Consider the following 16,447-nt stretch of genomic DNA (forward strand, 5'->3'; position numbering starts at 1 on the left):
AAGAAAATTTTTTTTTCAATTTATTAATCATTATTTAAAGTTAAATTATTTTTGAGTTTATTAAATTTCTTTTAATTTAATATAATAAACCAGTATCAGTTTTTTGTTCTCAGGTTTATGTATTTATTTGTGTAATGACTAAACATTAAAGTATACAGAATAATGTATAATTTATTTTATCAATTTCTTTTTAAATACACAATGTAAGACAAATTTATTGCACAGTAAAATAAATTATATATTACCATCTTCCATGGGTACTGAAGATGGTAATATATAACTTCTTTACTTTTGTGTTAGGCTCTTCCAAATCGGCATCGGATTTGATGCATATATTTTCCTACAAGTAATCATTCTCGGTGTCATTTAAAGCATTGGAAATGCAACATTTTTTGAAAGATTGTTGCATGACTTTTTCTGGGATTTTCATTCAAGTACCTATGACATTACTGTAATTGAATAATGAAATCTGGCCAGGTTGTCATAAATATTTACTATTATAAATATTGGTCAAATAAAATCATTAAATCACACAATGGAATTAGTGACTAGAGAAAAAGATGCATGGTGCTAGAGGTCTGTAGTTATGATGGATTATGTTGAATCCAAGACACACCCCTTTCTCTCTCATAATATATATTTTTACTCTAAAATTTAAAGTAAAGAGTTTAAGATAAATTGTAATATTTGTTTATTCTTCAAAACTGGCAATTGTTCTAGTGAACATTTATTTTGATGCTGTAGACCTGTTTTCAGTAGATCATCTTTCAAAAAAAATGCACTACTGAATTAGATTTTAGATTTAGAATGTTTATCATTAGCATTTCTCAAAGTATTACTTAATTTTTAAAAAATTTCTTGTTATTTAAGGATTAGGTTTATTGTAATCTTTAAATGAAAGGAACTGCTTCTTTTAAAATCAAAATACAGTGGAATCTCACTTAACGAGCATAATTTGTTCCAGAATTTTACTCGAAATGCAAAATACTCATTAAGTGAAACAATTTTTCCCATATAAATTAATGTAAAATATGATAATTTAATAATTATAAATAATGCGTTCCATGCTGAAAAAATCCTCAAATATTTTATGTATAATGTTTATTCAAAGACAGTTTTACAATATACATTGTTAAGGAGTGTGAATCATCATCATCATCGTTTCTTGTAGCGCGGAATTAACTAACCTGAAATGCGAATTTGATTTGCAGAAAACAAAAAAAAAATTGTAGATAATATGTCTGATAAATATCCCAAACAATATGCCAAATTTTTGGGCTATGTGAAGGCTATAATTAATATTAGCAATTAACTTAATTAATTTGACTAGACATAGGCAGTGATGCTGCTATTTCATATTAGATTTAATAATTATAAATAATTAATTTTTAATTTAGACATTTCTGGAGTTGGTCTTTAAATTTAATANAAACCAGTATCAGTTTTTTGTTCTCAGGTTTATGTATTTATTTGTGTAATGACTAAACATTAAAGTATACAGAATAATGTATAATTTATTTTATCAATTTCTTTTTAAATACACAATGTAAGACAAATTTATTGCACAGTAAAATAAATTATATATTACCATCTTCCATGGGTACTGAAGATGGTAATATATAACTTCTTTACTTTTGTGTTAGGCTCTTCCAAATCGGCATCGGATTTGATGCATATATTTTCCTACAAGTAATCATTCTCGGTGTCATTTAAAGCATTGGAAATGCAACATTTTTTGAAAGATTGTTGCATGACTTTTTCTGGGATTTTCATTCAAGTACCTATGACATTACTGTAATTGAATAATGAAATCTGGCCAGGTTGTCATAAATATTTACTATTATAAATATTGGTCAAATAAAATCATTAAATCACACAATGGAATTAGTGACTAGAGAAAAAGATGCATGGTGCTAGAGGTCTGTAGTTATGATGGATTATGTTGAATCCAAGACACACCCCTTTCTCTCTCATAATATATATTTTTACTCTAAAATTTAAAGTAAAGAGTTTAAGATAAATTGTAATATTTGTTTATTCTTCAAAACTGGCAATTGTTCTAGTGAACATTTATTTTGATGCTGTAGACCTGTTTTCAGTAGATCATCTTTCAAAAAAAATGCACTACTGAATTAGATTTTAGATTTAGAATGTTTATCATTAGCATTTCTCAAAGTATTACTTAATTTTTAAAAAATTTCTTGTTATTTAAGGATTAGGTTTATTGTAATCTTTAAATGAAAGGAACTGCTTCTTTTAAAATCAAAATACAGTGGAATCTCACTTAACGAGCATAATTTGTTCCAGAATTTTACTCGAAATGCAAAATACTCATTAAGTGAAACAATTTTTCCCATATAAATTAATGTAAAATATGATAATTTAATAATTATAAATAATGCGTTCCATGCTGAAAAAATCCTCAAATATTTTATGTATAATGTTTATTCAAAGACAGTTTTACAATATACATTGTTAAGGAGTGTGAATCATCATCATCATCGTTTCTTGTAGCGCGGAATTAACTAACCTGAAATGCGAATTTGATTTGCAGAAAACAAAAAAAAAATTGTAGATAATATGTCTGATAAATATCCCAAACAATATGCCAAATTTTTGGGCTATGTGAAGGCTATAATTAATATTAGCAATTAACTTAATTAATTTGACTAGACATAGGCAGTGATGCTGCTATTTCATATTAGATTTAATAATTATAAATAATTAATTTTTAATTTAGACATTTCTGGAGTTGGTCTTTAAATTTAATATGAGATGATAGCATAACTTCCTACCTCTAGTCAAATGAAACAATTTCTAATATTTAATTATAGCCTTCACACAACCCAAGAATTTGGCATATTGTTTGGTATGTTTATTATATAACGGGCTGTGGTTGTTGATGTTTATATGTGATCATAAGTGACACTAAGATGCTAGCAGAACGAGTGCTAACACAGACTGATGGAGCATGTGCACAATCTGCGACAGCCCTTCTCTTCATTCATTATGCAAAACGTTGCTTGTTAAGCAAGTCAATTTTTACAAATTTGTTTTGCTCATTATGTGAAATCCTCCTTAAGCGAGGGTCCACTGTATATTTTTCATTTCTTTTTAGAAATGAAAAATATATTTTTCTTTGAGAAATGCTGATGATGATTTTTTTATAGTATTCATGATGATTTGATTGTTTGAAGTTAAAATTAATTTATAAAAAAAATTATTCATTGCTCATTAGAGAATAAAATTTTAAATTATATTTTCAATTCAACGAAGATGCCAGAAAAAACTTTAAAAAATTTTATCATTTACAGTAGAGCCTTGATTATCCGACTCAATTGGGGACTGAGGTTGGTCGGATAATTGAAAAGTCGGATAACCGAAAAGTATGAAAAAATCCATTATTAGTGTCGTATATTATTATATCCCATGTAATTAGTATANGGCTGCTGTAAGTGATTAAAAATTTTATATATATAAATATTTTATTAACTAAATATTCTGACAACTTATTAGAAACAAACTTGGAATTTATTTGAAAATTTTTGTTATATACACTTAACACATAATATGGAAATATTATGAAACCATAATTTCATTATTTTATTCTGAACATGCCATTTTCCTTCTAACGTTCAGTTAGATCAGGAGTTCCCAACTTTTTTCATTTATTGACCCTGTGTAAGAAAAAGTTTTTTCCATTCAATATTATATATACTGTATATGCACCCCATCCTATATTATTTTTAAAAGTCATCTTTCTACGTTTGTTTGAGAGCAAAAAAAAATATGTAAAACTTATAATATTTTTAATAAATTTTTGTATATTTGCAAAGTTTTACTGTAAAGACCCTCTCTCAAATNTTAGTATAACATGATATACTGAAATAATTTTATTACACATACTTTAAATATTGAAATCCAAATAGTTCATTCTTCTGGTACAAAAGTATATTGTTGAAAATTAGCTTACAAATTTTTGTAGTAATACAGTATAATATGATTAGATTTAATAATAATTTTTTTCCTCCATATAAAAAGCCAGATTAATTTTAATTAATTGAAATCTAAGATTTTTCTTACATTTTATCTTTAATCAAATTATTTGCATAATTAGGTCAGTTTAAAAAAATGTATATCCAGAAAAAGAAAGAATTAATCAAAGAATATGAAAAGCAAGAAAAGAGGCTTAAAGATATGAAAGCATCTGGAAAATCAACAAAGGCTGCTGTAAGTGATTAAAAATTTTATATATATAAATATTTTATTAACTAAATATTCTGACAACTTATTAGAAACAAACTTGGAATTTATTGGAAAATTTTTGTTATATACACTTAACACATAATATGGAAATATTATGAAACCATAATTTCATTATTTTATTCTGAACATGCCATTTTCCTTCTAACGTTCAGTTAGATCAGGAGTTCCCAACTTTTTTCATTTATTGACCCTGTGTAAGAAAAAGTTTTTTCCATTCAATATTATATATACTGTATATGCACCCCATCCTATATTATTTTTAAAAGTCATCTTCCTACGTTTGTTTGAGAGCAAAAAAAAATATGTAAAACTTATAATATTTTTAATAAATTTTTGTATATTTGCAAAGTTTTACTGTAAAAGACCCTCTCTCAAATTTTTATTGATTCCATTGGTAAGCCTTGATTTAAATGAAAAAGTATATCATGTTCAAAGGAATAGTTGTAAAAGTTACAGAAATTGGAAGCTTAGATATTGTAAATGTATTACAAATTGACTTTTAAAATACAGGATGACTTTAATCATAAATGCACTATATCTGTATTATTATTAATTTTTTTTGTTTTTGTTAAAATTATATCAACCTTAAAAGGGAAGAACTTATTACAGCTAATAATCACTAATCTGGCATCATTGGAACCTGTGGGGTGACAGGTAAATAATTTTGCTGGATTACTGATGGTTAGGTTAGAGTACACTTAACCCAATAGCTAACCACTTTATTTTGCCTTTAAAATATAATGTAAATCGATATATTATGTTGGTTAATAAGGGTAAAATTCTACTTTATTTGTTATAGGCAATGTATGGTGTTTGCATGTCAAATCAACACTTTAATACAGGAATAAACACTTCCTGTATTAATTGGAGCAATGATTATTTTATTTGTTATTGTGTGCTTAGAGAAAGTTTTCAATCATTTGAAGAAATTCCAACTGTAAATGAGGCTTATTAACAAATACAGAAATTTCATTTGAAATTAATTCATGTTACCAGTACAAACTGAAATCAGAATTAAGGTCTAAATGTTAACCCTTTACCCTCGCCATGTTGTTTACATTAATTTTGTAAACTGTCCGAAGGCAATATAGGTCAGTCAGGTGATATTATTTTAAAAATTCACCAAAAATCAAATTATCATTATATTCATATGAAAAGTATTACATACATTTATTAATATCTTTAGTTTTAAATATGATATTTTTCAATGCATTTTATTAGAAAAATTTATAAGAAAAAAAATAATATATATCAGAATTGACCTTTAAACTTGATAATTTGTAACTTTTTGTCAAAATTAACATTGTTTGGTTACCTAGTTTTTTGCTGGCAATGAGCCAGAAAGATGTAAAATATTGTTCTATACAACTCTATATAACATTTATGCATGTACATTTATTCGTTGTGAAATTATTGCACATTATATCAAACATTTGTTTGAAATCAAAACTTTATTATGCTATCAACTAATATAATAAACTAATATACTTTATTCACTTCATATCGAACAATAATATAAATTTCTCTAATAAACATATGATTACCAGTAGTAATACATGTAACATTTGCTGATATTTTAGATTAAAATAAAAAATATATAAAATGTCAGAATTGAAGGTCACAACTTGAATATTTATAACATGTTGACTTATTACAGCTAAATAAATTTATTATAGCATAAATGAACTTATTATAGTAGTAATATTATTCCATGAATATGCTAAAAATGAAATAAAAAATTATCAGAAAAAAATAAATTAAAGAAAAAAAGCATTAATTAAAATTTTTTAAGTCAGCAAAACACCATCTGGAGAAAAATATGTGAAACAGACAATAGACAAGACACTGCCATCAAGTGCTGACATCTGTTGTTGATAAATTTTACAAAAATCAATTTTACTAGGGCAACGATGATTCGGTACCCTCGAAGTTTTACTTAACTATGGGGGTATCGACTGATCGGTACTTTCAAGGGCAAAGGGTTAATTACTGTTTCATATTTTCCTGCAATTTATACATATACACATATAATTTCCATAAAGTAGTCTAAAATAATAATTTTCTTTAATCTGCATAATAGCATTAATTTATTATTATTCTTATCATTTATTCTAGTTTAAAGGTGTTAAATTTATTTTATATTGACCCAGGATATCTTTAATTTGAAGGTTAAGACTATTTACAAAAATTAAAACATTTTTGAGTCTTATCCTTTTACACAACCATAGAAGTAACAGTTAAATGGCTTGAAGAAAAATAAGAAAAGACTTTAAAACATTTTAATTTTTGTAAATAGTCTTAACCTTCAAATTGTTAAATTTAATTGCAGAATTAGAGTGATTTGTCTGTATGCTGTTCATATTGAAGTAAATGTACCATATATTAAATATTTAGTAAAGTGCTGCTATTTTATAAATAAATTAATCCAATATTCAAGTGTTTGAGTTTATGTAAATATTTAAAATTGATTAAACTTTANACATGTAACATTTGCTGATATTTTAGATTAAAATAAAAAATATATAAAATGTCAGAATTGAAGGTCACAACTTGAATATTTATAACATGTTGACTTATTACAGCTAAATAAATTTATTATAGCATAAATGAACTTATTATAGTAGTAATATTATTCCATGAATATGCTAAAAATGAAATAAAAAATTATCAGAAAAAAATAAATTAAAGAAAAAAAGCATTAATTAAAATTTTTTAAGTCAGCAAAACACCATCTGGAGAAAAATATGTGAAACAGACAATAGACAAGACACTGCCATCAAGTGCTGACATCTGTTGTTGATAAATTTTACAAAAATCAATTTTACTAGGGCAACGATGATTCGGTACCCTCGAAGTTTTACTTAACTATGGGGGTATCGACTGATCGGTACTTTCAAGGGCAAAGGGTTAATTACTGTTTCATATTTTCCTGCAATTTATACATATACACATATAATTTCCATAAAGTAGTCTAAAATAATAATTTTCTTTAATCTGCATAATAGCATTAATTTATTATTATTCTTATCATTTATTCTAGTTTAAAGGTGTTAAATTTATTTTATATTGACCCAGGATATCTTTAATTTGAAGGTTAAGACTATTTACAAAAATTAAAACATTTTTGAGTCTTATCCTTTTACACAACCATAGAAGTAACAGTTAAATGGCTTGAAGAAAAATAAGAAAAGACTTTAAAACATTTTAATTTTTGTAAATAGTCTTAACCTTCAAATTGTTAAATTTAATTGCAGAATTAGAGTGATTTGTCTGTATGCTGTTCATATTGAAGTAAATGTACCATATATTAAATATTTAGTAAAGTGCTGCTATTTTATAAATAAATTAATCCAATATTCAAGTGTTTGAGTTTATGTAAATATTTAAAATTGATTAAACTTTAGATTTAGAATAGAATTTTGTGAAAGCAATCTGTTTATTATGACCACATTAATGCTATGATAATGTGGAAATCAAAAATAATGAATTCTACTATTTCTTATAAAGTAAATTTTAGATGCATTTTTAATTTATAAACTCGTTTAAATTTATAAAATAACACTATTCCTTAAATTGTAATCAGGAAGAGAATTGTAATCAAACAAAATTTTGATCTCTTCTTATAGGATATTTGCTAATTTAATTTGTAATATAACTAGCAGATGAGCCTGATGTTGCTTGGGCAAAAAAATAAAAACAGCAGAGATTAAGATTATTAGATTATTTCATACTTCTAATCCTTCTGTTATATTATAGTATTTTATTTATATTTACAAAGGTTATCGTACGTAAGAGTTTATCATACCAAGTAAACAATCTAACACATTTTAAAAATTCTTTATTCCTCTACTATACACAATTTAGAGAATTTTTAAAATATGTTAGATTGGTCACTCGGTGTGATAAACCCTTACATAAGGTAACCTTTGTAGTTATATAAATCAAATACTATAATATAATGAACATTAAAATGAAAACCCTATAGAGAGTTTGGTTCTTTCAGCCTACCATTGTCACATTTATCATGATTCTCGGTTGATATGAAATGACACAAATTCAATGGTCAAGTAGACAGGAATTGAAAATATATCTTAAATTTTTCAGGTATAATATTTTCTAATTTTAGCTCTAAGAAACTGTACCATTCACAGCCGAATATCAAATGGTAATCTGCCAATGAATCAAATCTCAGAAAAATGGACCAAATATTTAAACTCAGCACCCAAAAAAATCACTTAAATTGTATTTTGTGCTCACTGTTAATCTTGTATTATGTAATTTTCCTATTCAAATGCTGCTATACTGTTGGCCTGATAGAAATTTGGGACTGTTGCAGAAGGGGTTGAAGTAATTTGACCAAAAGTAATTGTTGACCTCCTCCCAGAAGAGAGGATGCTCAATGATCACTAATTAATACCAGTCTACTACTAATATTTGAAAAGTGATCCATGTTAGATTGTGATGGTTGTTCATTTGATTGAAGTTGCTAACCTTAATGTCCAAAAGACTTGATATTATCACGTAGGTGGGAGGGGAACAACAGTAATGAGCCATTGTAAACACAAAAGGAAATTTATCCTTGGAACTTTGTTATTCATACACAAAAGGACTCTTTATTAATCCATAGAGCATACTACCTCTGCATCTCACAGCACCAGAACTGACTCTTAGTCAGATAATTCTTGCTTTTATAGCATGAGGGGACATTCCCTAAATATTCAAATAACAGTTAATTAACATACAAGAACCTTCTTGACACTTTGAGAAAGTGAACGTAAAAGAGCAAAACCAATTTATCATTGAGCAGGTTCAAACCAGAGACCTTCCAATTTGTAGATCGAGACGATAATCACTATGCCATGGCACTTGATGGTTGAAATGAAATGCAGCAATATAAAACTTGTTTAAATAAAAAAAAGTCTTGTAAAAATGCTAGAATAATTGCTTTTATGTGATGATAATGTGTTTAGATTTTGGCAACAGATTGTATAAACTACATGGGAAGTATGTTCTTGTAAATATTGCATTTATAGAAAAATTATTGAGCTGCAATTTGAAAAAATTGTAGACCTAAAAATTCTGACTGTCACTTGGTGTAATAAAATTAGGTCTGTTTGTTATCTGTCCTTCCTTAATCTTGAGAAAGGTGTTAGGTAGATGAAAGTTGAGACTAGATATGGAAAGCTTAGAGCAGGAGGTTTGGATTAACTATAAATGAATGTCAGGTTTGAAATGGAAGTAACATTACTTCAATTCAAAATTTTTCCCTGAACAGAGTTAGAAACATAACTGGCACAACTCTATTGTTAACAGGAAAAGTATGATGCAGGTACAGGCAAGTGCTTTGTTGCAGTAATGGCATTATGGCACATCTGTTTCACATTTTATCATTGTCACAGTAATTCAGTGAATATAATATATATTTTTTAAAATTACATCCTTCTTTGTAAGAATTATATTTAGTTAATTATTTTGTTAAATTTTTTCCAATAAATGACACTATGTGTAAAGCAGTGTTTCTCAACGGGGCGATATCGCCCCCATGTGGGCGTTTTTCCATGTTGAGGGGGCAATTTGTAACAATTTATATTTTGGGGGGCGAAAAGCAATTTTCTGATAGTAATAGTAAAACATTATATTAAGAATAATTAGATATTTTATTCATTATATCGTACAATAATTAAACAAATAACATTATATTAGTCAATACTCTATTCAATGCAGTACGAATTTGACGTTAGCCTTGGCTCTCGGCATCGGAATTTTGAAGTGAAGGGGCAACAATTCGTTAGAGGTTGAGAAACACTGGTGTAAAGCCAGCAATCAAATGTAGACAGAAATTAATTGATGTATAGAAATCCAGTTGATAATTTGGGTGGGATGTACAACTTGATCTAAGTTAGAAGTATTTGAACATAACTGCTGTGTTTTGTAGCAATTGGTCCAACAGCCCAGGAGTGTATAATGAATGAACAAACAAACATCCTCATTTGTATATATAGATAATGCTATAAAATAAATTAGTGTATATTATAAAATAAATAGCATAATAAATTATCATCAATTTCAGAATTTTTCTTATTATTATTTTTTAGCTGTTTCATAAAGTAATTACAAGATACTGCTTATATTATTGGATTTATTATCTATATACATTTTTTAATAGCATTTATTTAGTTATTAGATTAGAAATTATTCACAATATTTAATTTAAATTAAATTTACATGCAAATATTTACATATTGTATGTATGCATTTACATATTGCATATTGCAAAAAAATTGCAAATATTTACATAAATTAAAAACCACTAATGATTATTTTTTTAAATTTATATAAATATTTGCTAATTCTAAAATAATTATGGGCAATTTAATTGTTAAGGGAGTTAAGAAAACATTTCTCTAAATGAAAAATGGTGATAATGCTGTGTATAACTAATCTGCCAGTTTGAATTAGTCAATAAATGTGACAGTTTTACTAAGAACAAGTACTTTCTGTCTAATTAGGCCATCTTCAAGTACTCTATCTTTTGAATACAGTAATACCTCGACTTACGCTACCCCGACTTATGCGAACCCGGAGTTACACGATTTTCAAATCTCGTCGATTCTTCTTTTGTTTGAGCGCCACGCAACCCTTGATTACTCACTCCCCAACACTATTGATCAGCTTACATCNGTATCGCTACTAGTTAAAATTATTTTTAGAAACGGCACGTGATTATAAGATACATGAGATTATTATGGGATGCGCACAACATATCTCCACGAATATAATTTATAAAGAAATTGTAATTTGGAAAGGCACGTGATTACCTTCCTTATTTGAACTTCTAGTAACTGAGCACGTTCTTATTTAAAAACATTCGATTTAAGAATCCAGTACAGTAAATTTGGCCTGAAGAAGAGCCCAGGAGGGGCATCAAAAGCGTTTGCCAATATTTGTTTGGAGTTTTCACGCCGGATATTGGTTAAGAAGTAAGCATATTTGTTTTATATGACCTGGTGTGGGAGAAATCCTTGGTTATCTTAATTATATATCTTCCACATGTTCTTTGAGTTTATTTATCATATTTTATGATAAATAGTTTGTTTTACATTTTAAATTAGTTTCTTAAAAGTTGGAATGCACACTTTCAGAAATCCATTTCATGATGCAACAAAATCTTTAATGTATTGGAAAGATAGAGAATCTGAAGATGGACTTAAAGTTAGACTGAAAGTATTAGTTCTTAGTGAAAGTTTTGCTGGTAATAAGGTGTTTGGTATTTGTTTGTTAAGGCTTTGGTAAACATATACATGTGAGGTGTAAACACCTGACTGTTTTTATTTTGTTATTACAAAGTTTGCCACAAGACAGTGCCAGTGACATTAATTATTCTAGGTGCACACTTCTTGGATTTCAGTGATCTTGGAGTACTATTACGTAGTAGTGCATTGCAATGGTAGAAACATTCATAAAAACTGGTCTGTTATGGCTATGCAGCGAGTGTTTCAGCATCATTAACACCTGACAAGCTCTCAAGAAATATAGTCATTCTGGGTTAGAAAGTGATGGAAAGAAGGTTCGGTGCGTGATTCCTGAACATCTTCCGCTGTGTGATGGGTTTCCTTCCAACTAGAATGGAACAGTGAAAAAGCAGGGTGATCACCTTGTGAACATTATTTTTAAGATATAACTGAGGTATTTTCTTAAACTCTGTTCTATTGGATGTCTTTTTATGGCAGTAAAATTTGTGCAGTACATGGGTGTATAGATTTTCTAAAAACAATCAGGTGTTTATGCCCACCCTAAAATAATCTCTGTTTATTGATGTAAATTTTAATATTTAATTAAGATATTTATTTCATTATTGTAATTGCCATTATCTTATTCAATATTTTGATAAGAAATCTCTCCATTATGCAATACTTAGATTACATCATAGATATTAATTGAAAATTTTGCACCTACTATTTTTCTTTTCTAATTAAACTCTCTAATAAAGTACAAACAAATGAATAAATTTTTATCACTCTCGAATGTTTATAATAGGAAAAAGCAACCAAAGATGCTCTTACAAGAAAACAACAAAAAAATAAACAGAAGTTGCATTCTGAGGCAGACGATAATGGACCTACCGAATTAATTAAAAAACCTAAAGATTATATTGTCAAATTTTCATTTCCAAATCCTCCGCCACTTAATCCACCAATTCTTGGTTTGCATAGTAAGTATTATTATAAATATGTGTAATAATTTATAAATTATCACTAAAAATATTCAGTATAAATTTTAAATATTTGTAGATGTACAGTTTGGTTATCCAAATCAACCACTTTTATTTAAAGACTTGGATTTTGGAATTGATATGTCTTCTAGGAGTGAGTAATAATTATAAAAGTTAAATATATATATTTGTTGTTGTTATATTTTAAAATTTTTATTATGTTACATGTCGCTGTGATTTTATTATATACCTAAATTATGTTATGCTTGTTTCAAATATTTAACTTTCTTTAAGATTAAATTAATTAATATAACTGATGATTCTATGTTGCTCCCGTTTCATTCTTCCTGGTTAATTAAGCAAACAATATTTTCTTTTAATATTACTTAACAATACAGAACAATATCATATGTTTAAATTTATTATTATTTTTAAATTTGAATATATTCATAAATTAAAAAATACTGGAAAATTGTTTATCCTGTATGTACATAGTTTGAAATTCTTGATGAATAACGGAAACAATCATTAGTATAGAACAACGGTGGGCAACCCCCGGCCCACCCGGAAAAGTTTCTATCCGGCCCGCGAGATGTTTAGAAGAAATTATAAATAAATATTTTTCGATGTAATTCGTCTAGTTTAAATTGAATACAGTAGAGCCTCGATTATCTGACTCAATTGGGGACTGGAGTTGGTCGGATAATTGAAAAGTCGGATAACCGAAAAGTATGAAAAAATCCATTATTAGTGTCGTATATTATTATATCCCATGTAATTAGTATATTAGTATAACGCTATTAACCTACTTTGCGTTGAATTTTCATCAATGTTAAACCTAACAAAAATTTTTAAAAATAATAATTGTCGCTATTGTATCGTTAAAAATGTGAAAATTAAGCCTCGTTTAAATAAAATGAGTGTTTCCAGCTAAAACACGTAAAAATAATATTAAAGTAGCCAAGACATAGCCAAATATTGTAGCGCCACATCACTAGCGGACATTTGAAATTTGCCAACTAGGACGGTCGGTTAACCGAGGTGGTTAATCAGGGTTAATCAGGGGTCGGATAATTGAGGTTCCACTGTATTATTTTCTGAAGTGTTGCGGCAGCAATGACAGGAAAAAATAAGGAAGTCATTTTCTTATTCAAACAAAAAATGGGAGAACAGAATTTTTCTAAATTATTTATATCTCATCGCGTCATCCAACTAGAAAATCTATGTGGAAAAGCTATGCAATTAGAAAATGTAATGTCTGTCGTTATTCTGGCTCATGTTATAAAAAAGGTTGCCCACCCTTGGTATAGAATATAAGTATATTGTTATGTAAGAGAAATGGTGAACTAAAGTTCAAGATATAATTTAAAATTGTAGTAAATGATTGAGAATATTAATGAAACTTTAATGCAATAAAGTTGTATCATATAAAAGTTTACATGATCAAAGAAATAAAATTAAACAATTTTGTTGATAGGAATGTTTATATATTGTATACATAATATCACTTGTAGAAATATTAAGGTTATGTCACACATACTTAAATTTAAAAACTAAAATTGATTACCTAATTTATAAATTTTTACACGCCAGCACAGTGTCATGTGCCATGGCAAATAGGCTGTTTGGTGAATCTGCCTGTCTGTACACTCTGTCGTGTGTCAATGTGATCCACTCTCTATCTCTTCAGCATATTTGCAGATGTTTCTGCATCCATAGTGTCACACATTGCTGGATGGTATTCGTGTTGTGCCCAACACTTGTGGCAAGTGCACGCATTGACAAAACGAAGCCACTCAGCTTCAGGATAAGGTCTTGTTCTCTGACTGTTAACTGGTGGTATTTGGCTTGCAGTCATTGCCAAATCATTTTCTACACTTCTTCAAAAGTTCAGCTGCTACAAATTGTTGTTGATAGCATTTACGGCCCAGACTGGCTGCTGTTCTTTATAGCTTGAAACTGGTTACCACATGACCCGATAAATAGAAAAACTTAATCATTTGCATATCTCTGTCACCTCTACCAGTCCTGCAATTTGCATGTGGCTATGTACTGTACATTTCTTTATGGTGTTGCAATTTCACTTTTGAGGAGTGTGTGTGTGTATTATTGTTTTATGTTATAGTGATTTGAATAAATGGTAATTTAAACAATTGTATTAAATTTATATATTTGATATTTACAGTCGCTTTAATTTATTGAATTATTTTAAAAATAATTAACTTGTTTTATTGTTATTTAATATATTGTTTGTTTCAGTTGCTGTTGTTGGTCCAAATGGGGTTGGGAAAAGTACATTTTTAAAATTATTAACTGGAGATCTGACACCTGTGAGTAATTTAAATATATATATATAGTACAGGATGATTTGCTCGGGACCTAACACTTACTTTGTTCAATACCACATGATTTCAGTCACATTTGAATAGCATAGTGTTTTAAATATTAATGTTAATTATTTCAGCCATTACTTACTCTGTGTAATGATAGCTTAAACTGCCAGCTTTTCTTACTTCAATTGTGTATTAAGTGTTATTATTTACTAATCTCATTCAAAGTTATCAGTCAGTAATCATCATGAGTATAGGCAAATTTCAATATGATTACAATAAGTGGATTTTAATGTGTATGTTTATTCTGTGTTCACACGTTATTTTTATTCTGTTTAGCTGAAGGGTGAACAAAGGAAGAATCATCGTTTGGTAAGTTTGTTTATATTTTTCCATATTTGGATATATAAAATTTTAACAAGAATGTAATTGTAGAGAATTGGAAAGTTTGATCAACATTCTGGAGAACAATTGAACCTAGAAGAGACTCCAGTAGAATATCTACAAGTAAATTAATCTTCAAAATATTTATATTATTATATATACTTTATTTATTTATTAAAATTGTATATTTTCTTTCATTGCTAAAGAGATTGTTTAATCTCAATTATCAAGATGCTCGTAAACAGCTCGGCACATTCGGTTTAGTAAGTTATGCTCACACAATCAAAAACAGTGATTTATCAGGAGGGCAAAAAGCGAGAGTAGCGTTAGCTGAATTATCCCTCAGAGCACCAGATGTTCTGATTTTGGTTTGTATTTGTTTAACGAATCACAAATAGGTTTATTGTATATATATTAATGCAAGTTTTCATTACAGGATGAACCTACAAATAATTTAGATATAGAATCTATTGATGCTTTAGCAGAAGCCATAACAGAATATGAAGGTGGTACGTATAAATTTAACTTTTGTTACAAGAATTTTTTTCATAACATTTAATAATTGTAATTAAAAGTAATTTCTTATGAAATCAGCTTATTGGTGGTTAGTCTTTAAGTTCTGCTACTTTATTGTGTGAATGTTTATAATCCAAACAGGAAATTCAGTATAAAATGTTCTTACTGTTTGTAACTTTTTTTGACTTCAATGAGTTTTATTAGGTTGTTCGGAAAGTAAGTTCGTTTTTTTTACCACTAGACGGATTAGTCATATCTTTCCTGCCATTTTCATTCTAAACCATATTATCATTATATATTTTGACAGCTAGCATTTTAAGGCTTATTTGTAAAAAATTTTGTTTGATTCTGTGCAATTGTTTATTTTTTGTGTTTGATCAAATATGGAAGATCGAAAGCATCATTTTCTGCATATTTTGCTTTTTTATTACCAAAAAATCAAAATGCTGTTCAAGCAAGATAAAAATTGTGGTACATGTATGGAGATGATGTGTTGAGAGAAAGACAGTACCAAAACTGGTTTACAAAATTTCGTTCTGGCAATTTCAATATTGAAGATGCACCACGTTCTGGATGGCCAGTTGAAGCCAATGAAAACAAAATAAAGGTACTGATTGAAGCAAACTGCCAAATAACAACATGTGAAATCACTAAGAAATTAAATTTGTCAAATTGAACTGTTTATGATTACTTGAAACAAATTGGTTTCGTTTCAAAGCTTGATATATGGGTTCCACAT

General features: G+C 27.9%; 1 protein-coding gene across 1 annotated transcript in view; it reads left to right on the forward strand.

Moving 5' to 3' along the window:
- LOC111613831 (ATP-binding cassette sub-family F member 1-like) overlaps positions 1 to 16,447 on the forward strand; it is a 34,217-nt gene that overhangs the window by 16,652 nt on the left and 1,118 nt on the right. The window contains exons 9-16 of the mRNA XM_023355182.1: positions 4,118 to 4,230; positions 12,304 to 12,478; positions 12,558 to 12,632; positions 14,738 to 14,808; positions 15,148 to 15,180; positions 15,244 to 15,315; positions 15,399 to 15,560; positions 15,629 to 15,701. Of these exons, the coding sequence (XP_023210950.1) occupies positions 4,118 to 4,230; positions 12,304 to 12,478; positions 12,558 to 12,632; positions 14,738 to 14,808; positions 15,148 to 15,180; positions 15,244 to 15,315; positions 15,399 to 15,560; positions 15,629 to 15,701 (774 nt within the window). The remainder of the gene's footprint in view (positions 1 to 4,117; positions 4,231 to 12,303; positions 12,479 to 12,557; positions 12,633 to 14,737; positions 14,809 to 15,147; positions 15,181 to 15,243; positions 15,316 to 15,398; positions 15,561 to 15,628; positions 15,702 to 16,447) is intronic.

Source organism: Centruroides sculpturatus, unplaced genomic scaffold, assembly GCF_000671375.1.
Source record: "Centruroides sculpturatus isolate CEXI.00-Female unplaced genomic scaffold, Cexi_2.0 scaffold2010, whole genome shotgun sequence".
Classification (NCBI taxonomy): Eukaryota; Metazoa; Arthropoda; class Arachnida; order Scorpiones; family Buthidae; genus Centruroides; species Centruroides sculpturatus.